Below are 25613 nucleotides of genomic sequence, written 5' to 3'. Positions count from 1 at the left end.
AACTGTAAAATTTGCAAATCATGGGTCACACGGTAGTATAACAGGCTGTGGTTGTATGGCAAACACAAAAATCATCACATTATAAATCATTTCAATACCAATATGTTCAAAGCTTATATCACAATCATTTACTTAATTAATTCAAATACTAATCAACAAGATTCATAAGTCAAAATTCACATATATATCATATACTAAATCAACCTACTTTATTAACCAATTTGAAATTCAAATACAAAACCAAAACTAAGCACATCTCTAGATATTACACAACATATACCAAATGGCCATTTGAATAACATAAACCATCATTAAGCACTTATACATCAATCACCAAAATTACTTATACTCAACAAATAACCACAAAACCTATACATGCCATATAACCAATCTCACAAAGCTTATAAGTATCAAACCATAGCTGGATAGTGTGATATGATCTCCGATGACTTCCAACCTGAACGAGCCTCTGAATCACTAAAAACATAGAAAATATAACAAAGTAAGCTATAAAGCTTAGTAAGCTCGTATGATAATAACTCATCTCATCAAATAAACGCATTCTAAGCCATTACCATTACTATAATATAACTTGTATAATTCTACCTTTATATCATGTATCCATTCACATAGTTAACCAAGAATTTCACAAATTTATTCATTTCAATGCTTATATGATTTGAATACTTCTTATCCATTCATTCGCATTTACATAAACATAAGCGAATAGAAATAAACTATATTCAATTTAATAGCCATCACATTTATATAAATAAACAATTGAACCATATGAATTCTCATAAATTTTCACTTATTCATCATATGAAATTCACTTTTAACACTTACTTGTCAATTTCTGTCACGAATACCTCAACTAAGTCATACTATCACTTGTAGCCACGTTTCGTCAACATTTCTCGTTAAACCATTTGGAATACTAAAGGATACTCGGGAATCTCGTACACTCAGTACCGTACCAATGCCATATCCCAAATATGGTCTTACATGTAATCTCGTATCGATGCCAATAGCCCAGCTATGGTCTTACATGAAGTCATGGATATGGTCTTATACGTAATCTCAGTAATCCTAATGTCATGAAATTTGTATCCTATCTATTCCTAAGGTTCAACTGGAACTTTCGCTGTATTGAATCTCTGTCGGTCATTTCAGTAGTATTGTACTCAATCCCATTCACATTTCATTTCAATAATATAACATTTACCACAGTTATATCATTTAAGCATTTATACATATATAATTTAATACTTATTAAATATACGAACTTACCTCGTTCTCTGGAACGACGAATTAGGTCGATTAATTCGATACTTTGTTTTTCCCGTTTTAGATCCAAATCTCGTTTATCTCAATCCATATAATATCAAAATTTACTTATTTAATCATAATTTCATTCAATTTAGTATAATTTACACATTTTTGAAAAATTACATTTTTGCCCCGATTATTTCATTTTGCAATTTAGTCCTTATTACATAAAATCACAATGTATTCAATTTAATACAAATTCATACTGGCTGAATATTACCTATTCTCATATCAGCCCATATTTTTCATTTATTTTAAAATTCAACCACTAAATTTTCATATTTCACAATTTAATCCAAATTGACATTTTTACCAAAATTCACTTTACAAGACTTGTACATCTAACAACAATGATTTATTTTCCATCATCAACTAACAAAATACTCATGCATTCAACAATGGAAACATTCAAATACTTTAACATTTTTGAAATCGAAGATACGGGCTAGCTAGATTAAGCTGAAACGATCTCAAAAACGTAGAATTTATTAAAAACCGAGTTAAAAATGAACTTACAATTAAATCATGCAATTGCTGAAACTTGAAAAGCTTCCATGGCTATTTTCTTTCCTTAATATTCGGTCAAGATGGAAAAACAAAGATGATGGCTTTGTTTTTGTAATCATTTTCCTAAATTTATTTTAACAATTACCTTATTACCCATTATTAATACTTTAAAACATGCATAAATAATACCCAAAAATGTCCACTCACATTTCAAATGGTTTAATTACCATTTGAGGAACCCCACTTTAAGAACCATAGCTAATAAACACTTTTACCTTATAGAACTGTACTTTTACATTTTACGCGATTTAGTCCTTTTTACCAAATTAAGCATTTTCAACAGTAAAATTTCTTTACGAAACTTCCACGTAATTAATCTGTCATGCTGTTGACCTTATTAAAATAATAAAATAAATATTTTAACCTCGTATTTGTGGTCTTGAAACTATTGTTTCGATTTGACCCAAAAACGGACTGTTACAACTCTCCCCCTTAGGGATTTTTGTCCCCGAAAATCTTACCAGAGAATAAATTAGAGATTTGCTTTCTTATAACCTTATCAATTTCTGACATAGCCTCATATTTCTCAACTATTTAATCTCACAAGCTATGATTCTGATTTGTCCTTTGAGATATGTCATATCAAGCTGAATTTCAACTTCTGAAAGAGATTTTATATACAAAGGGTCTTATCTGAATCCTCACATCAAAAATATAAGAGACATATTATGGATCTTCTCAAGTTCTAACAATAATATAAGTTGAATAAGCCATTAACGTAATTTTTTCAATAATCTCATACGGCCCGATGGATCATGAACTTAACTTCTCTTTATAGCTAATTTTAGAAATTCTATTCTCACAGCAATACTTTCACAAACACTCAGTTCACCAACTGAAATTCAATGCTTTTACGTATTAAGTCTATAAATATTTTCTGTCAATCTGAAACTGCTTTCTAATTGCTACGAATTACTTTCACTTTCTATTTCATTTCTCTGTTGAAATCAATACCATGAATCTTTTTCTCACAAAGTTTGATCCAATAACAATGGAGTTCGGTAATTGCAATCATAGAACACTTCATACAATGCCCTTTTTATACTCATATGATAATTATTAATATGCTCAACCTCAACCAACAATAATTGTCTTTCTTAATTGCTTTTACATTCGAAAGTACAATAACAAATTGTATCTTTGAGAATCTGAATCACTTTCTCATATTATTCATCAATTGGAGAATGAAAAGCGGGGTTACAAAACAACCTCATACCCAAAGTTTACAGTAATTTTCTTTAGAAACACAATATAAACCTCGAATCTCTATCCGAAATAATGGAGACTGGCACTCTGTAAAAATTGACAATTTCAGAAATGTATAACTTAACTAGTCTATCAAGAGAAAAATTATACGTACTAAGATAAAATGTATAGACTTCTTCAACAATCAATAATAGTTTAGATAACTTCCTCCTTTTACAAATTCCAAAGAAATTCTATTTCATCTCCACTCAGATAAAAAAAATAGACTGTAATAGTCCTGAAAGTACTTGATAATTAGCTTTAACATGTTGATAAATCAGAATTTGGATACAAGTCAAAAATATCACGTTTCATACTCATTCACCAGTAAAAATGTCTCAGATTATTTTACATCCTAGCATTCCCCAAATGAACAGATAATTACCATTGTGAGCTAGATATAATAATGGTTGTAAAATCTCTGGATTTCTTGGTACATGAACTCTGTCTCAAAACAACCAATAATCATCAGTTCTAATCTGAAGCTCTAATCAGAAGTCAATTCACGTTGAACTCTTTTAACTTGTAATTCATTGATACATTTCTGAGTTTCAAAAAATCGCAAAATAAAGATCAATTTAGCTTTTAACTCAGCTAATATCTATCCATCGTCTGATAAGATCAATCGCGTATTTATTGCTTGTAAAGCACACAAAGATTTCTTGTTCAAAATATCCGTAACTATAATCGTTTTTCCAGGATGATAACCAATTACTAACTCAAAATCTTTCGATAGTTCAAGCCATCTTTGATGTCCCAAATTCAGATCTCTCTATAACATCGAATAGGTTACATTACTCACCAAACAATTAATGTCGCTAACTATTCAATGCAATTACAATGTCAACCATCTCTAATTCGCATGTCGAATAACTCTTTTCATGTAGTTTTAAATGTATAGAAGCATAAGCCATCACTATACATTCTTGTACTAAAACACACTCCAAACCATTCAATGACGCAGGATTGAAAATCATAAACTCTTTACCCGATTCAGGTTGAACCAAAATTGATGCTTCAGTTAACATTGTTTTCAACTGTTTATAACTTTATTAACATATATTATACCAAAACAAACTTCGCACAAATGAAAACTTCAACAATCGAAACAACTTTAATTTACAATAATATTTCTCATATAGAACCATTCTAATAGATATAATTTTGTATCATGTCTTCTAAAATATTAATTCTTCATTTAGACTATCCATCTATTTACCTATGAACACACAAAATTTATTTTCAGACCCAACGATAAACTTAAACACATATAACTCAACTAACCTTTCAAACAAAAAACCCAATCAAACTAAACAACTGAACCGATCTTGGCTGTCAAACAATAACCTTTCAAAGAAAACCTTTCTTCTAGTTGTCAAGATAACTCAGACATACAATTTATCGCAATTTCTTCAAGATATTAGTCAAGATCTTCTTAAAATTTACATAACTTGAATATGACATAACATTCCGTCTTTACTTATTGACATATATCAAGATTTATCTGAAAGTGATAACTATTATACATATTTGAACTTGATCTTCTTTCGTTTATGCTTTTGCCAATGTCAATTCCCTTTCAAGAAAACTAGAAGGATTATATAATAAAGCTATCTCAACACTTAATGATCGAAGCGTTGTACTATACTGAAGCCACCTCTTTCAGATAAAAATCATAATGCCATAATAAGACCGACATTTCACCCGTATAAATAGCTAATATCCCAACTGTTAATAATGTATTTTGAACACAGAAGAAAATCAATTATGGTTTGAATAGAAATAAATGCAGAAACATAACATCTATAAATCCGATGACAATTCCATTGTAGTCCCATGATCAAACTAGAAATTATAATTATAACAGGTAATCACATAGAATCATAATAAAATCGAGGTAGTGAAATCTCAAAGTAAGGAACTATACAGAATTTCTGAAAATTACAACCCAAATAGAATGATAAAGATCTCAATGATATCCTAGAGAAATTTCAGAAGAAAACATTATTCATAAACACTGAAATTAACTGTGACAGAAGCAATATGATCTTCATATATATTCAACAAAACAATAACCAGTGGAAACAGAATACTAGCATTATACGGATTTTACTTGTAACACCCTAAACCCGACCTAGACTTTATGGTCGAATCTAGCGATGTCACATGATAGCGTGTTGAAACTAAGTTGTTAAGATAAAACCGTTTTCATTTGTTTACTCTTGTTGACTCCAAAATCGCTTACTTATTTAATCAATTGTTTTAAAACACAATTCGTTGCGAAGGTTAGAAATCATTTAATTTATGAAAAACTGAGTTAATTAGGTAAATCCGTCCATCTTAGAAAAACCTCTTTGCTTTAGAGAAAACAGTTTGTTTGTTGAGTTTGTGCCGTTATTAAATCCACGGAAACAGTCTAAAATCCGAAATAAAAGCAATCAGTCCAAAAAGTCCAAATTACATAAAAAATATCCCCAAAAATAATTAAGAAATAAGTACCAAAACTGAAATTAAAATAGTTTAAAAATACGTGTGGCCACCATCAAGTCCTCCGCTGCACCGTTCCGTCAAGTCTGGGGATTACCTGTACACATTCAACAGAAGGAGTAAGTTTACGTAAACTCAGTGTGTAATCCCTACAGAAAACATGTATTTAGTCACATAGCAGTAAACAATCATATACAGTCTGGGTTTAAACCCATTATAGTCTTGGTAGCAGTTCGGGCCTTAGCCTATTTCAGTTCAGTATCAGATATGCATTAGGGCTTTAGCCCATCATAGTGACAGTAATGCAAAACAGAGCACTACCCAACCAGCCTCTACACACCATCTCCGTCCAACCCTACACTTTTTGTAGGGATTAATTCAACCCACCCATCCCTACACTATAGTATTGTACTCAGATATATTTATAATTCAAACATTATTCCACTATCTAATTCTGTCATTATTGATTCCTCTTTATCCCATCACTAACAGAAATCAATTAAGTAGAACTTCCAGTTAAGACATTCTTTAGATGTCATACCTGAATATTTTGTTTCATCAAAGTCAACTACTTCTTTAATAGTGACTTTGCATAATCCAAATAACCTTCAAAACGATCTAATATCTCTTCTAGTACTGTCATTACTGTTGACTCATTCTCTTATCTGGCCATAGTATTAATCCTTCAATCACAAAACTCTGTAATTCCACACTTGTAAGCTTATTCAATCTAAATCTTATGGATTCGTTGTAACACTATACTGATAAGGGGGTGAGGGTCATTAAGCCTTAAATTTAACTCTCACATATACATACAAATAACATAACATTTATCAATAACATAATATTATGAACTTTTATTCATACCTTTATGAATTTCAACTCATCATAAACACATTTTTGCTCAAATATTTGAGTGTCACTTTCTGCACTATCAGAATTACCTCAAATTTAACTCTAATATATACATACATATAACATAACATTCATCAATGACAGGTTTTATATGGCATGTATACCTAGGCTCACATATGCTACATTAGTCCTAGAATCGACTAAACCGTAACTCTGATACCAATTAAATGTAACACCCCTAACCCGTATTCGTTGCCGAAATAGGGTTACGAGGTATTCCCGATCAATACACAACATATAGCTTACATAAATCAACCTAAAGTATTCATTCTCATACATCATTCAATACAATCACATTGTCCCTTATAATGGCCTACAAGGCCTTAAACATGCTTTAGAAGTGGTTTGGGACTAAACCGATAACATACGATAATTTTGGAAACTTAGAAATTTTTCAATCATACAAGGGTTACATGCTCGTGTGAACAGGCCGTGTGCCTCACACGGCTAGTAGACAAGCCCGTGTCTTAAGCCGTGTGAAAATAGGGCATACATACTGACTTGCATCACATGGCCAAGGACACGCCCGTGTGTCAGGCCGTGTGAAAACTAGAGAGTATACTGACTTGGGTCACACGGCTAACCACAAGCCCGTATATCTAGCCCGTGTGCCCTTCGAAATGGTCACACATGCTCGTGTATGAGACCGTATGGAGCATACTGACTTCAATTCAATTGCAACACCAGGGGACACAAGGCTGTGCAGCATGACCGTGTGTCGCACACATCTGAGACACACTGTAATACCCCTAACCCGTATCCATCGTCGGATTAGGGTTACGAGCCATTATCGATCCCTACACAGCTTAATAGAGTCAAACATTGCTATATTGCCGAATATAACTTTAATACTATATATAAATAATACACATTTTATCATACCATTATGAATCATTAAATAAACACAAAATATAACTCATAGTACACCATATTTGCATGCTAGATTTCATACATAATTAACTCATACATAATCAAGTACATGTGCTCATTACATTGGTGAATACATTTATTTTACTCATGACTATCCAAATATAAACATTAACTTAACATTTATTTTTACTAAACAAATGGTCAAAATTTCAATTATCAAATATATATATACATTCACAAAATCATACTAATCCACCACATAATATATGCCAATAAAACACTTATAAAATAATTTAGTACTATAGCCAAATATACATTATACTTAACTTTACCCATTTTACCGAAACATATAACAAACATGATAAACATATAATCCTTGAATTAAATTTATTAATTTGAGCTAATTCATAATACAAATCATATGTTCCAAATGAGCAAGTTCTAAGCCACAATCAAAATATATATATATATACATATATCCATTATGAAAAACTTACCAAAATGATCAATTATAACTATTCATACCATTATTTTAAAACCGTGAGCTTATACCAAGCACACTATATATATATATATATATATATATATATATATATATATATATGGCATACATATTACTAACTAATGCATTACATTTTATAACTCAATAACATCCATCATTTACTCCATTACCAAAACACATAACCAAACACCACCATATATATATGTATACACACCACGAGATAGTATATATATATATCATACAAATACATCATGTGCATAAATATATTTATATGTACATATGTCGAATCATCAATCAAGTATTTTCCTTACCTAATTTCAACAATTCAAATCATAATCATTTACCTAATACATATATCCCACTTTTTAATCATGTAATTCGCTCAACAAAAACATGTAACCATAATTTCACTTTAAACCAAATATACCATACACATATACTTTGGCATAACCTCATCACCATTAGCACGTATATCAACCATGATTCACATATATAAACACATATTGATCGAAACATCAAAACCACAACCAAACATACTCATAGGTTGTTCAAACCTTGAAACCGATTCTAACAAAATAAACAAGCCATTTTCGCATGGCTTATATATATACATAAACCAAAAATCCAGTATTTCAAACTATAATCTAGCCAATAAATGCCATAAGTTCAAAATTCAACTTATAATGTACCGAAACAGTCGATAGTGTGATAAGCTTCGCTGACAATCCCCAAGCTCGTAACTAGATCTCGAATCTATAAAACAGAGGCAAGCATAACACACAGTAAGCTATTAAAGCTTAGTAAGTCATAAGAAAATAAATAACTCAATATCAGTATCAACTCAATCTAATCAAACTAGTTTATACCATCATGATTACATTTGTTTCAAACTCAAAAATTCATATAACATATACTTCCATATACAATTTTACCTCGACCGAATATACATGTGTCTATTATTCAAGTATGATTAAATTTCTAAATCATGGTACCATTGTATGATCTAATATACATAGACTCATATACACATATTCATAAGACCGAATGCAATCACTTATATATGTTTGCATATAAATTACCATTATAATATCACTATACAAACCTTTGGCCGAATACACATTTCATATATATATATATATATATATATATATATATATATATACATACCTTATTTGCAACACAAATAAAGTAACCAACTTACCTTGTTTCAAATAAGAAATAGGTTATTACATTCCTGATCACCTTTACTTGTTTTACACATTCAATCACAACTTATTATTGCTCGTTGAACCATTCGGAATTGAATAGGATACTCGGATAATCACATGTATAGTACAATGCTAACGTCCCAGATGTGGTCTTACATGCTATCACGTATTGATGCCACTGTCCCAGACAGGGTTTTACACGAATTAAATACGATACCGATGTCCCAGACATGGTCTTACTCGTAACCGTATATCGATGCCAACGTCCCAGACGTGGTCTTACACGAAAGCACATATCGAAAATCCTATGTCATGACATATGTATCCTAGCTATTCCTAAGGTTTGTACGGGGCTTTCGGATGTCATAACTCGGTCGAAACAAATTCGTAAACATAGCTCCCAAGCTTATTTACATTCGGCTAACACATATATATTTTCACATATTTCATTTAAGAATATAAAACTAATTTTTTTTAAAAAAATAAACAATATCTATTTGCTTATAAACTTACCTCGGATGATGAAAATCGAAACAGGATAGCTAATCGATAACTTTAGTTTTCCCCGGATCCAAATCTGATTTCTTTGGTTCTTGATCTAAACATATTCAAATTAAACTTATTCAAACATATTTTCACTCATTTTAGTCCAAAAACACATAAATGGGTAAATTAAAATTTTACCCCTGACATTTTACACTTTTTACAATTTAGTCCAAATTGCACAAAACACAAAACATGCCAAATTTGCACATACCATGCTTAGGCCGAATGTTCCATGTGTTTATGCAAGTCCATACATTTCATTATTTCACATTTTAGTCGCTCAATTTATTATTTTTGAATTTAGTCCTAATTACTCAAAAACATAAAAAATTCCAATACAAAACATGTTAATCTAAAACATATCTTTCATATTTCATCAACTATTATCACAAAGCTCAAATATTCATCAATGGAATAACTCAAAATATTCACCAAAATAAAAAATTCAAGCATGGGCTTTGTACATTACACTGCAACGATCTCAAAAACGTAAAAATTATAAAAAAACCGAGCTAGTTACATACCTTGATTAAGTTCCAAAAATGGCCGAACCCTTGAACCCTTATTTCTTTTCTTTTCTTTTATGTTTCAGAAAAAACAAAGTATTATGAAACCATATTTGAATTTTTATGTTTTATTATAACATATGTTATTTAATAAATTACACAATTATCCTTTATAATATAATATGAAATCTTTATAATGGTTGTCTACAACCGTCCATCACCTAATATTATGGTCTAATTGCAAATTAAATGCCTCTATTTAAAAAGACAACATCAATTCGGCCCTTACACATTAAATTATCAAGTTTTCATTTTACGCGATTAAGCCCTTTTTATTAAATCGACACTCAAACTGCAAAATTAAAACGAGAAAATTTCACAGATATAAATTCATACATAATGAACACAGAAAAATATTTAATATTTTTCTGACTCAAATTCGTGGTCTCGAAACTACCTTTTCGAATAGGGTCTAAATCGGGCTGTTACACACACGCCCATGTCTCTGCCTGTGTGGACAAAAATAGGCCATTTGCAAAGCCAATTAGCCACCCTATTTCATTCACACCTAAACAAGTGCAAATAATACTATTTCCATACACAATTAAACAACCAAATCAATGTCAAATCATCACATTATAAATCATTTCAAAACTAATCTGTTCAAAGCTTATATCACAATCATTTACTTAATTAATTAACATACTAATCAACAAGATTCATAAGCCAAAATTCACATATATAGCATATACTAAATCAACCTACTTTTTTAACCAATTTGAAATTCAAATACAAAACCAAAACTAAGCACATCTCCAGATATTACACAACATATACCAAATGGCCATTTGAATAACATAAACCATCATTAAGCACCTATACATCAATCATCAAAATTACTTATACTCAACAAATAACCACAAAACCTATACATGCCATATAACCAATCTCACAAAGCTTATAAGTATCAAACCATAGCTGGATAGTGTGATATGATCTCCGATGACTTCCAACCCTAACGAGCCTCTGAATCACTAAAAACATAGAAAATATAACAAAGTAAGCTATAAAGTTTAGTAAGCTCGTATGATAATAACTCATCTCATCAAATAAACACATTTTAAGCCATTATAAATACTATAATATAACTTGTATAATTCTACCTTTATATCATGTATCGATTCACATAGTTAACCAAGAATTTCACAAATTTATTCATTTCAATGCTTATATGATTTGAATACTTCTTATCCATTCATTCATATTTACATAAACATAAGCAGATAGAAATAAACTATATTCAATTTAATAGCCATCACATTTATATATATAATCAATTGAACCATATGAATTCTCATAATTTTCCACTTACTCATCATATGAAATTCACTTTTAACACTTACTTGTCAATTTTTGTCACGAATACCTCGACTGAGTCATACCATCACTTGTAACCACGTTTCATCAACATTTCTCGTTGAACCATTTGGAATACTAAAGGATACTCGGGAATCTCATACACACAGTATCGTACCAATGCCATATCCCAGATATAGTATTACATGTAATCTCGTACAAATTGCTAATAGCCCAGCTATGGTCTTACACGAAGTCTCATATCGATGCCATATCCTAGATATGGTCTTACACATAATCTCAGTAATCCTAATGTCATGACATTTGTATCTTATCTATTCCTAAGGTTCAACCGGGACTTTCGCTGTATTGAATCTCTGTCGGTCATTTCAGTAGTATTGTACTCAACAGCATTCACATTTCATTTCAATAATATAGAATTTACCACAATTATATCATTTAAGAATTTATACATATTTAATTTAATACTTATTAAACATATGAACTTACCTCGTTCGCTAGAATGGCGAATTAGGTCAACTAATCCGATATTTTGTTTTCCCCCGTTCTAGATCCAAATCTCGTTTATCTCGATCTATATAATATCAAAATTTACTTATTTAATCATCATTTCATTCAATTTAGCATAATTTACAAATTTTGAAAAATTTACATTTTTACCCCTATTATTTCACATTTTTGCATATTAGTCATTATCACATAAAATCACAATTTATTCAATTTAATACAAATTCATGCTGGCCAAATATTTCCTATTCTCATATCTGCCCATATTTTTCATTTATTTTAAAATTCAACCACTAAATTTTCATATTTCACAATTTAATCCAAAATTGACATTTTTACCAAAATTCACTTTGCAAAACTTGTACATCTAACAACAATGATTTATTTTCCTTCATCAGCTAACAAAAAACTCATGCATTTAACAACGGAAACATTCAAATACTTTAACAGTTTTGAAATCGGAGATACGGGCTAGCTAGATTAAGCTGCAACGATCTCAAAAACGTAGAATTTATTAGAAACCGAGTCAAAAATAAACTTGCAATTAAATCATGCAATTGTCAAAACTTGAAGAGCTTCTATGGCTGTTTTCTTTGCTTAATATTCAGTCAAGATGGAAAAACAAAGATGATGACTTTGTTTTTTTAATCATTTTACTAAATTTATTTTAATAATTACCTAATTGCCCATTATTAATACTTTAAAACATGCATAAATAATGCCCAAAAATGTCCACTCACATTTCAAATCGTTTAATTACCATTTGAGGACCCCCACTTTAAAAACCATTGCTAATAAATACTTTTAGCTTATAGAACTGTACTTTTACACTTTACGCGATTTAGTCATTTTTACCAAATTAAGCATTTTAAACGGAAAAACTTCTTCACGAAACTTCCACGTAATTAATCTATCATGCTGTAGACCTTATTAAAATAATAAAATAAATATTTTGACCTTAGATTTGTTGTCTTAAAACTACTGTTTCTATTTGACCCAAAAACGGGCTGTTACATACCATTTGTTGTATATTTGCACAATCTTTCCTGCACCAAAAATGTTCCAAACACATACTAATATATGTATAAACATCTACAATCATCTTTACATCAACCTATGCTATCAATTCAACCATTAAACATAACATTTCAATATTATGGCTTTCAAACTTAACCATTTGACAATTGCTAATCATTTACCTATCTCAAGTTTCTTTAAACATGCCAAAACACATTCATTTATACCATTTCATTTTCCATAAACATATCTCAATTCAAAATTGCATATAAGATTCAATATCATCACTTTAACCATGTTAATTCATACTCAACCATGCCATTTCTAATGCCATACAGATAGCTTAATATTTCACCAAAATATGCACACATCGATAAGAACAACCACCAAAATATACACACATAAATAAGAACATTCACCTCCCTAAAATCAAGCATTATTGAGGATTAAACCAAAGCTATCAATACCAAGTTAATATAAGAAAACATGTGTACATACCACATAATCGAGCTTTAGAAAATGACTAAAAGACTATCAAATCAATAACAAGATAGTTTGAACTTCTCGATGATCCACTTGACACATTCTGCAAGTTGGCAATCAACAGAGGAAAGGAAATAACGGGATAAGCATTTTGAATACTTAGTAAGTTCATAGGCATTAAACAACAACTTATCTCATTTTACTATTTAATATGATAAACTACTAGGTTGACAAGTTTGCCTAAGCATGGCAACCACATATCAACAAGATGGGGTCAACGTGTAATTGTATCATTTAGTAATTCAAACATATAAAAATCTTATTTATTGGTAATTAGTCTATTTGCACATCCATTCATGAATAATGTCACTAATTCACTATTTATTATCATAACAAGTTCATAAGTCCCATTTCATTTTAACATTTTAGTCATTTTTAAGCATGATAGCTCTTTATACATATTCGTCCCTCAGGGCTCATTTTCAACTCAAATCAAATGGTATCATATTCCATATTTGTAACAGCCCGTTTTTTAGTGGTGTAGAAAACAGTGGTTTTGGGACCACAATCCAATGAGTGAGTCTATAAATATAAATAATATTTACGAGGTCATTAGAATGTCATATTAAATTTTGGTTTGGTAATTTTGATGTTTGAATAGTTGATTAATGTATAAGGACTAAATCGTAAAACCCACAAAAGTTAATCACTATTGATATTTTTGTAGCTAAAAGCTTAAATAATAAATGTGAAAGGGCCTATGGCATAATTAGACCATTTTAATGGTTATGGACAATTAATTTTTACTTTTTAATTAGAAAAAAATATTTTAAATTATTATTAAAATAAAATGAAATAAAAAAAAACAAATATGTAGTGGAAAGAAAGGCCATTCATTTTATTTTGATTTATTATCATGTTCTTCTTCACGACAAAAACAAAGAAAAGCTAAGGTTTTAACTTCAATCCTTCGACCTTGTGCATGGAATGTAAATCAAGCTCATTTTTCGTAAATTTTATGTTTTTGAAATTATTGTAGCTCAATCTAGCTAGCCTTGGGACAAATTTGTAAAATTGTCAAAGATTTTTAAATTTACCATTGTTGTTTTTGAATTTTTTGGATGTTAAATGCTAGAGTTTGAAGCTTTGTTATGAAATGGGATTATTTTGCAAAGTGAATTTAGTTAGTTTTGAGTTTAGCGACTAAAATGATAACATGTTGAAATTGACATGAAATCCATATAAATTTAGATGCTTGAGAGTTGTAAAAGGATTATAATGAACTTGGTTTTAAATATTGGGTCTTAATGGTGAAAAATATGCTTGTCACAGTTTTAAGGACTAAATTGAATAAAATATAAAACTTTAGGGAAATTATGAAAAATGATAATAGGAGTTCATATGCATGTATTTGAGTAAAATAAAGTAATTGGAATTGATATTTGAACTTAATAATTATATAGATCAAGAAACGAATCAACTGGACGATAATTGTGGAAAAAGAAAAATTTGCGAAATAGTCCTTGTGTTGTGTTTGTTTCTGTTCTGGCTAGATAAGTTCGTATAATGTTCATTTTTATTAAATTAGTTTGTGTTGTAATATATATGTATTCCTTGTGGTTGAGTTGTATGGATTATAAAAGTGACATTGAAAGGACTGAATTACAAAGTATGATATATAAATGTTCATTGAATGAATAGAAAAATTATATGGAATGTTAATTGGATATGTTGATTTATGAGACAAGTTAAATTGTTGGAAAGTATATGAGAATATATTAAAGGCCCGTATGAACTTAGTGAATGATTAAGATACAAATGACATGTCATCAGGGTTTAAAGTTTCAGGTACTATGTATCAGTGGTTACATTATATCAGGTACTACGTACCAGTGACTATATTATCTGGTACCTTGTATCAGTGTTCATATTGTATCAAGCACCATGTGTCGGTGTTTATAACTTATCAGGTACTATGTATCTGTGATGGATACCTTACTGATGGCTGAGATCCAACATTTGTTACGGACTCTACACAACTAGTGTGAGTAATGTCGAGTAAAGTTTAATGTCCTTATTTACGGCTCGTGTGAGCAAAGCTATCTCGAGTATCCAAGGTTAATTTACTATAGTTATCCGAGCAAAACTAAGTATGAAATTGATTGAGGGAAAACATGTATTTGAATGGAAATGTTAACTATGAATTGAATATGAATATTATGCTTATTATGTTACTTATATGTATGTGATGATGCACTAACCAAGTTGGTTATGGCATGAATTATGTAAGGTAACAAGGAATACTATTTTTATATGTTATTTTAATTGTTAAGATATTAAATGTCAGGTACGTTGTGTTTAATTTCATACGAACTTACTAAGCCTTGAGAAAGCTTACATTTGTTTTGCTTTTCTTCTTTGTAGATTGTCGAAAATCGTGCCGTCGATTGGATCATTTTCGGAGCTCACACTATCAGGAATCTCTTCGGTAGACTTTTGAACATTTTAGCCCAGTTATAAGTGGCATGTAAATAGGTGTAAATAATTGTATAATGTGAACTTGAAAATCATGTTTTGGTTCATGTTAAAATGATATATGTGTAATGTTGTAAGCCTTAATTTTGTTTTGATGAAATGGTATTTGTGTTTTGAGCTGGAATGGTGAACCTTGCTTAATGAATTTTGACACTTGGAAATGATGATTTTGTGATGGAATTTTAAGCATTGATATTATGGTATATTTTATAGTGAATGGTTTGATTAGAGTTGTTTTGTGGTGTCAATTGTGGCATATCAGTTAGAAGATTAGGCAACGTTTATAGTATATCTTGACATGTTTGATTTACTATATTATGAGTATAAGAATTGGTGTATGTTTGGTTTGGTTTGGTTTGGAATAGGTAACTTGTATGAAAAGGTATTTTATGCCCTACACGGTTTGACACACGGCCGCGTGTCCCACACAAGCTAGTGACATAGCTGTGTGCTTCTTTGAATTTTTAATAGCATGACCACTACACGATTACAGAAAAAATACATGGGTTGGTCACATGCCTGTGTTGTACTATTCACATGGTCATTATTTTAGACACACAGTCCTAGTTTGTTACTATTGGAAAAAAAAAGGGTTCGAAAACGCAACAGAAAATAAGTTTAAAGCAAAACTAGATGTTTAAGTTTTTTTTCCAAAAACAATAACTTGGTTGTGATATCTAAAGTAATAAAAACTTAATCAAAATTATACCTTTTTTATTCGTCTAGGATGAACGCTTTGACTGAGTAGTCTTCTTCGCTATCCTCAAGTTCACGTCTACTGAGTGTAAGCCCATTGTGAATCAAAAAAAAATTTCACAAAATTACCAGTGGGGTAATTTTATAACTTGTCTAAACTTCAGGATCAAGTTGTAAATATGGAAAATATCTTTATATTGTAAATATGAAAAATATCTTTATAAATTTTCTAAAATAATTTCTTCAAAAAATTTCTCCTTAAAACTTTCCCTTGAACTCAAGTATGTGCAAAATAATGACTCGGGCTCTTTCTATATAATGAGAGTTTAGAAAATTCAACTATGATTAAACTTAATCACTTTATTATTAAATTAATATAATACTTATCAAGATAAATATTAGATTAAATTTAATATTAAGATGATCACTTTAATATTAAATTAATACAATAATATTAAGATAAGTATTAAATTAAATTAAATATTAAATTTATTACAATAATATTATTTTTGGAATAGTTAATTTGAAATCAAATCATCCTGTAGAGTCCCAGTAGGAGTGTGATTCCACCACTGCTCAACTGCTGAAAGACCACCCGCCGGTCATAGGAATGTTGCCGTCGTCGCAATCGACACTGTCCTGAGTCGGTTCAACTTGGGCCAATGACAGCTTGACCAGTCCGATCTCGCCATCGGTTGGGCCATTAGCCCTGTTCCACATACCAGGCCTAGTTCGACTAGTTTTTGGGTCTCAATCTTGGTTTTGGGTTCTCGGACCCAATTTTTGATCTCAAGTCCAATTTTTAAGTTCAATTACCTATTGGGTCAATTGCCTGACTTGAAAATTAATTTCCAAAAATATCATATTTATTTTAATTAATTTGATTAATTTAATTAATTTAATTTTGCTTGATCAAAATTAATTTTCTCAAAAACCACTGAGATTTTCTAAAATTAAATTTTCAAGAAAATTCTTTAATCAAATTCTCTAGTTAAACAATTCTCATGACTGCCTAATTTAATTTCTCATCAAATAAATTGACTCAATTAAATTATTTCCAAATTCGTAGAATTTCCTTTTGATTCAAATGCAGTCCAATCGAGTTTTTGTTGAGCTAACAGAGGGACCAATCGAACATATACAATTAGGCTCTAGTAATTGCAATTATGCCCAAAAGTATCATTCTGATAATTCGCAATTTACTTAATCATGGAGTCAGTCCACAAGATGTACCATGATTGAAAATTTTTTATTGTATACTCTTTAGGAAAGCAATTCATCCAACTGCTTTGTCCAATAACCTCATCATTTGTGTGTTATCCTCATATGATATTCTTGATTCCTTTGAGTTAAATCCATTCACTCAATACAATCATATTTCATCTCATTGTCACCATTGTGTATTCTTAATGATTAATATGGCCATTGTCAACAAATGACGGTGATACCACGTTCCATATTTATCAATCCACACAATTATGTATGGCTTGTAAATTAGAATCGATATGATAAATGAATGAGAACGACAAAAGAGAAATAGATTGCATGAATTATTATTCGTAATAAATGCATTTGCTCAAAAGAAACAAGAGATAACTTAGAAATTAATTTAATTTCTTTGTATTATTATTTAATTGATTGAGATTACATAATTGAATTCAACGTGAAAATGAAGTTAATTATTCATCGCAACTTTACTAAAAGGACAACTAAATATGTTTATTCAAAATTCTAATATGATAAAGTTGTCATAACTTTGATGGATTAGAATTGGATTGATAAAATAATTTAATTTTAATTAATTGAATAAATAATATTTTTGGAAAAACTAATTATTGGATTGGATAATTTTATGAGCTTATTTTAATTAAAACTATAACTAGATTACACATATAATTGTACCCAATACATGAAATCCATGTGTATGGGTGTCGCCCATCACACTAAGTCTCAATAGGACTTTGGATTTTTATTAAAATATTATTATTTTTACCTCTCTTTTTATTCTAGTATAACTCTTGTGATTTCTCCCCTATATATTTGGACTATGGGGGAAGTCGAATACATACACTACTGATACGTGGATACTCTATCTAAATTTAGGGAAATTTTATTTAGCTACAAATAAATTTTATTTTTGTCAGTACTTGTGATTGTGAATTTTGATTTTGGTTCCCATAGAGAAAGTGAACTTTCTTCACTGAAAAGTCTCGATTTTCATTCTGTATTTGATTTTAGATAAAAGCTCATTCTATTAGCAACAAAGGGTTCAAGAATAGCAGAGAAAATCATTTGGTCAAAACTCAGAATTCGACAGAACTACCTAGCTCTGAAAAAAAAGTTCTAAATTTAGTAAAAATAATTTCCATAGATAACACAATGATGATTTAGGTTTTATGAAAAATTTTAAATTTTCATTATGCAAGAAAACAATTTTTATAGACGATTTTTCCAATAGATGCTAGTAGCCATAGGAATTTTATTAATAACTGTATATGGATCAGAGTCGGAATTGATATTATGGAATCACTAATAAGGAAGAAGAAGATTTGTAAACAAGGTAATAACTTGTTTGAAGTCTTGTTCAGCTATGAAAGAATTCCTCTAGTGTTTTACTTGTATGGTCGAATTGGTCAAAGTGAAACAACTTGTAAACAACTACATGGTTTTATGGAAGGCAAAGTGCTTCATAAACGGTTGATTGAGATTTGAGCATAGGGTTGCTAAAAATCGAGAGGGTAATCAATGTTATGGAAGTGTGATCAAAGAGTCCCACAAAATCAACTCAGGATTAAACATTGTAACGTGACATGTATACAAAGTTTATCATCCACTCAGGATTAAGGTATGTCACACTATGAACTTCACAAGTGAATAAATCTACCAATGGATTCAGGATCTATTCTACTTGAATCCTGTCCGATGTACTGTTAGCTCAGTCAATCACATCTATGTCCCTATCTTTTGGGAGTCATATGCTCCGATGCCCAAGACAAAACATCTCCCAAATTGGACTTATTAGACGGCATATTAGTCTTTCAATCAATTTGCTCATTTCCGATTAGACTAAGGACATGTTTAGGTTTATCTACTAATACAAGTTGTTTTTCCATATTACGATCCGACCACGTAATATCGCTTAACTACGTAATATCGCTTAGTATTAGTTAAATATTAGATAACCAATGAAGCAATATTTGCTTTCATTTTGCTTTACGTGCAAAAACCATTGAGGACAATATAAAAAAGGTAATAATGTAATTTATGGATAATTTTATTAAACCAACCTGTTAAAAAAATACAAGTATACAAATGAATATACTACACTTAGGGCGTCAGATCCAACATAAATATCACAAACTAGCTCGGTTTTGAAATATTTTAAACTTCTGTTGTAACTGTAAAATCATTTTTTTAACCGATTTTTCCAGCACAAGGTGCTACGTTACCATACTCCGATGTGTGCGTAGCACGACTTAACCCACCAACAACCCAAATGCATAAAACGCAACTATATGATACTCCTGAATGCATATAGCAACTCGCATACACAATGTTTAGAGAGCTTTATATCCTATAGCATGTCAACTATAATCGATAGCTTTCCCAAATTATTTATAAGGGTTCTTATTATGATTCCATTAATAAATAAAATTCAATTTATTTCATTTTAAAAATCAAATTTAATTCATACTCATGAACAAACAAATAACATGAATTCATCAATTAATCTCACAAAAAAATCAATATCAACTAACAATTAATTAAAATAATTAACAATATGATTAAATTGAACAAGTAAAACTACCAACAAAGGCTTGATTGCACATATAATAAATTGTTAGGGTTGAATTTGAATTAGCCCAAAATGTAAAAGCACAAAATAGATTCCCTTTCTTGTTTCCAGTACAATCAAATGTTAATTGTTGTTGTTACAATTTCATGGTACATACATAGTCCAATCTTAAGAAGATTAGCTTAAAACATCAAGAATAATAAATTCTTTTACCATAGTCAATGACTCATTCAATACTATTCAACACCCAACAGTTTAGAAATAATTCATCAACAAATCACATACACAATAATTAAATTACAATTAACTACATATTCGTTAATTTTATATTTGGGCTATTTTTTTAACGAATAGGTCGATTGAGTCTTAACTCGATTGGTATAAGTATTATTGTCAATACAAGAGGACGTGAGTTTGAGTGCACTGAAACGTATTATTCTTCTATTTATAAGTTGAGAACGTACATCCTATATCTTATTCTAAGTCAAACTCCCAAAATTTAAATCAACTTACCGAAATTGATTTTAGGAATAAAAGTCTTTTCTTAAATTCAATTTATTAAAAGTCTTCTCTTAATATCAACGAATTTGATTTCTGTTTACTCAGTGGAATGAATCACGTGTAAAAAAAAAAAAATTTATTACAACTTATAATAAAATTATTAAAAAGAAAAATTGACACCTGAAACTCGTGGGCTGAAATTTGAAGAGAGTAAATTCTAGATATCAATCACTGCTCTTCATAGTTCCGACACCATCTCTTCTTTCCGTTTATAAAAGCTAACGACCAAATCCTCCATCTCCAAGGATTTTAATCTAAATCTAAATCACCCAACTTTTGAAACCTAAGATTCTAATTTCAAACCCTAATTTCCCCAAATACCCGCTTCAATTTATCAACCGTCAACAACAAAAAAAAAAAAAGGTAAGCTTTCGGCCTCCATTTCTCTTTTAATTCTTTCCGGATATTTCTTCTTTTTTCTATTGTTTTAATAATTTTGTTCTGATTTCTTTAGATAAATGAACATGAAATGATATGAGGAAGAATTATTGAACATGAACAATGGGTGTTTGGAGAATAGAAAAAAAGAACATGACAATTCACAAAAACGGCCAAAGTCTTACAAATTCGGTAGCAAAAGTGACGATTTTGCCCTAGCAATCGCGAAGGTTGCAGTGGCGCAACTATGTGAAAGCGTAGGGTTTCAGGGTTTTCATCTCTCTGCTTTAGAAACATTATCTGATATTAGTGTTAGGTATATTTACAGCATAGGGAAAACTGCGAATCTTAGTGCTAATTTAGCCGGGAGAGTGGAAGGGAATGTGTTTGACATTATTCATGGGTTAGAAGATTTAGGATCAAATTTAGGATTCTCCGGCGCGTCCGATGTTGACCGCTGTGTTGTTAGTTCAGGGGTAGTTAAGGATATTACTCACTTTGTCGGTGTTTCGGATTTTATCCCATTTGCTTATGATGTTCCTGGATTCCCGGTTGTTAAAGAGTCGGCAAAAACTGGGAGTTTTTGGGAAAAAGGAGAAGATCCTCCTGGGGAGCATATACCGAGTTGGTTGCCTGCTTTTCCTGATCCTGAGACTTATGCGACTCGGTTGAGTGTAGAGAATGAAACAATGGGTGTTTCTAATGGGAAGAAGACTGAGTCTGAGTTAGAAAGGGTTGAAAGGAATATGGATCGGTCATTGTTGAATTTGCAGTTGCGGTTTGCTCATAATGAAAATAAAGGAGGTTCTTCACATGGTAGTGGATATGTTGCTACTGAGAGTAATCCGTATCTTGCTGCACCTTTGCATGTTGGGGAAAAGGAAGTGTCATCGGTTGTTCTTCCAACTAAGCTTTCAAATGAAGTGGCTTTGAGAAATCCAGTTCATGTCGATGTGGGAAACCATGTTTCTGTGTTGGAGACATTTGCTCCTGCCATTGAAGCAATGAAGAGTGGGTTATGTGATTCTGACAATGTAAAGAAGAAGCTTCTTTATGATCAGAGGCCTACAGTGCGTTTTAAGATTGGAATTGGAAAGAAATCCTTAGGCACAATGTCGGATTTAAATTCACAGAATGAGGAGGACCTTCTGAAGATTGCCTCGTGGTTTGGAAATGATAATGAAAAGGATGACAAGAAAAGACGAGTGGAAAAAATTCTGAAAGAATCTGTAGAAAGCTCCAAGGAATAAGATTCAATTGTAAACTAGGTTTGTTGTTATCATCCTTTGTAGACTTCTTGGTGACCAATCTAGAAATGGTCAGTGAAAACAACCATAGAGAAGTCTCCAGCTTTGACAAATTTCTCGAGGTATGGACATAACATTTTCCATGATTAGTTCTAATTGAGAATCTTGTGTTTTTTCTTCATGTCTTTGTCTGATCATGGATTAATCGGTTTTCTCACTCAACCTGAATCTCCATATGTACACTATGCTCGCAATTGTTAAAGCTTTGTACCATATTGTATTGCTATTTGTTATTAATGAAGGCAGATTATGGCGTCACTTGCTTTCTGAATTTTTAAGTTGAAACGGAAGTTGGAGAACAGTTATTATTTGCTACAATCTTTCTTTAACTTGAATCATGTTGTACATTATTATAAATAAGGCTAAATCCTCAAACTAGGACCCAACATTTTAGGGGTTATTCATATAAGGGCCAAACCTTTCAAAGTGGTCATATAAGGGCCTAACTTTTACAGAGTGTTCAAATAAGAACTTTTCACTCACGTCAACCCAATTTTTGTAAAAATTAGGTGAAAGCTGCCGCTTTTAGAATAAAATACATAAAAATTGAATCAGATGTTGCTTGAAAAGAAAGCAAATAATAAAAACATTATTTGAAACTTGATATACGTCATTTGAGAAGCACTTATTTGAGCACTATCGAAAAGGTTTGATCCTTATTTTAGCATTTTTGAGAAGATTTGGTCCTTGTTTGACCATTTTGAAAGGTTTAACCTTCATTTGAGCACTTTTTATTCAGGTTAGGGCATTATATGATTATTTTGAAAGGTTCGATCCTTATATAAGCAACTTGGCTTCAATTTAAGCATTTAGCCTATAAATAATATGGAATAATATGGAATCTGAATTTTAATTGGTTGACGAATAAGATATAATTGTGATCTACACTATAGGATGAATCTCTATTTCATATTGAATGGCCTTGTTCAGTTGTTTTGTTGACATGTTGATGATAACCTCTAATGACTAGTTATGACTATCTTACTTTTAACTTAAATATCCTTGTTCAACATATGCTTAGACATGAGCATTGGGATACAGTCCTAGTACCCTAAAAACACATGAAATTTTTGGGAGCTCGTGTGGGACATATTTGAGTAACATAGTATATGGTTGGCAGACTAAAGCTGAATGGTGAGGCTAGGTAATAAACATAATGATGGTAAAGTACTATGGAAGCTCTTGTATTAGGAATTAGATTACGTTTTTTCATTTTTTTTTAAAAAAGGGCAAATTAATCCCTATATGATAGATCACAAAGTAAATTGGTCATTTTGTTAAAATTTTTATCCATTTTTACTGTTAAAAATTGGAGCATGTACGTCAAAATGAGATACACATGGTAACTGTCTGGTTATTTTGTCAGTTATATTAATTTTTCGTAATAAAAATGATGAAAAACTTAACAAATGATTAATTTGTTTTTTGATATAATATATAGCGATTAATTTATTCACTTTTTAAGTAAAAGGGGTAAAATACAATCTAATTTTTAATGCAGGGATTTCCATGATATTTTTACTGCATAATGATTACTATCTTGTTAGTTGCCTGGAATCGCATATGATGCATTAACCCACGTTCTGATTTATGTATAAACTAAAAAAAAAAAAAAAGCTTGATGCTTTCATGTGCGCATTTTAGAGTTACTGTTAGACTAGTGAGTTATGTTACCATAACTCATCATTTTTCTTCAAATTTCTATATTCTGCATAAATCCTGAAAAATTTGAATGTGCCCCTGATGGACACTTCCATGTTTGTTTGTTTTTTATTCTCATGAAGTACCAATGTTTGACGCCTAACATACTCGAATCTGTATCTAACATTTACACTTAAATTCGAATAACATAATAACCATTACGATGTATGTTAAGATCAAGAGAGTGAAAGCAATAGTTTCTTAGCATAGTGCACTGCTTGTTTCAGTGTTTTTATCAGTACAAGACAAACCCAAAATTAATCATATTAATCATATTTTATTAACTTTTCTAATTAAATATTGTTTTATGAATTCAAATATCATAAATTTATAAATTGGTTACTTGAATTTAATAGCTCATGATAAATTAATTATTTGAATTTGTTAGATCTATGAGTTTCATAACTAATCATGTGAAATAATGTGAAATAAAATATGTATAGAAGCAATAATGCAAACACCTTCTATGTGTCCTTTTAATTTTGTTGATTTGATTTTTGCTTTCTTTTATCTAACATAATTCTCACTTTTTTGTAACAATATGTTGTTATATGTCTATAACAACTATCTCTTTATAATAGACAAAATCTTGACAAACAAATGAAACCGTTATAAATAGAGTTGATTGTATTTGAATATTATTTTGTGATTTCATTCTTTGCTTTTAGAAATATTTGATAAAATATTAGTCCAACCCTGTTAACTACACAGTATAGAAACTACTAAATCTTTCGCTTCATCTTTGCTCAAGGCTGTAGTTAGGGGGTTGACAGGGGCCTCGACCCTCTAAAATAGAATTTTTTTATTTATTTAGACCATTTGAAAATTTTAAATTAATAAAGATAAAATTACACTTTGATCTTCCTAAAAATGATAAAAATTTGATTTGATTATTTAAAAATTATAAAGATATAGGTTATTCAAATGGTGAAATTGTATTTTTACTATCATAAGAATTACAATTTAATTTTGACCCCTAAAAAATATTTTGGGCTTCGCCCCTGATCTTGCTCCAGCTATTTATTTTTCTTTAAATACACAAGGACACAATTGTGAAACTATGAGAAAACAGGTGTGGGT

General features: G+C 30.4%; 1 protein-coding gene across 1 annotated transcript; it reads left to right on the top strand.

The window, feature by feature from the left end:
- The first annotated feature begins 21238 nt into the window (after nucleotides 1–21238).
- Nucleotides 21239–23090, top strand: LOC108454401 (transcription initiation factor TFIID subunit 8-like). Its single transcript, XM_017752850.2, has 2 exons — nucleotides 21239–21510; nucleotides 21602–23090. Exon 2 carries the CDS (start codon nucleotides 21642–21644, stop codon nucleotides 22773–22775), a length of 1134 nt encoding a protein of 377 aa, XP_017608339.1. The 5' UTR covers nucleotides 21239–21510; nucleotides 21602–21641; the 3' UTR covers nucleotides 22776–23090.
- Nucleotides 23091–25613: the final 2523 nt, after the last annotated feature.

The sequence above is a fragment of the Gossypium arboreum genome, chromosome 9 (genome assembly GCF_025698485.1).
Source record: "Gossypium arboreum isolate Shixiya-1 chromosome 9, ASM2569848v2, whole genome shotgun sequence".
In the NCBI taxonomy this organism is placed as follows: domain Eukaryota; kingdom Viridiplantae; phylum Streptophyta; class Magnoliopsida; order Malvales; family Malvaceae; genus Gossypium; species Gossypium arboreum.
Note: the sequence above shows the minus strand (reverse complement) of the source record. Positions and strands in the feature narration are given on the sequence as shown.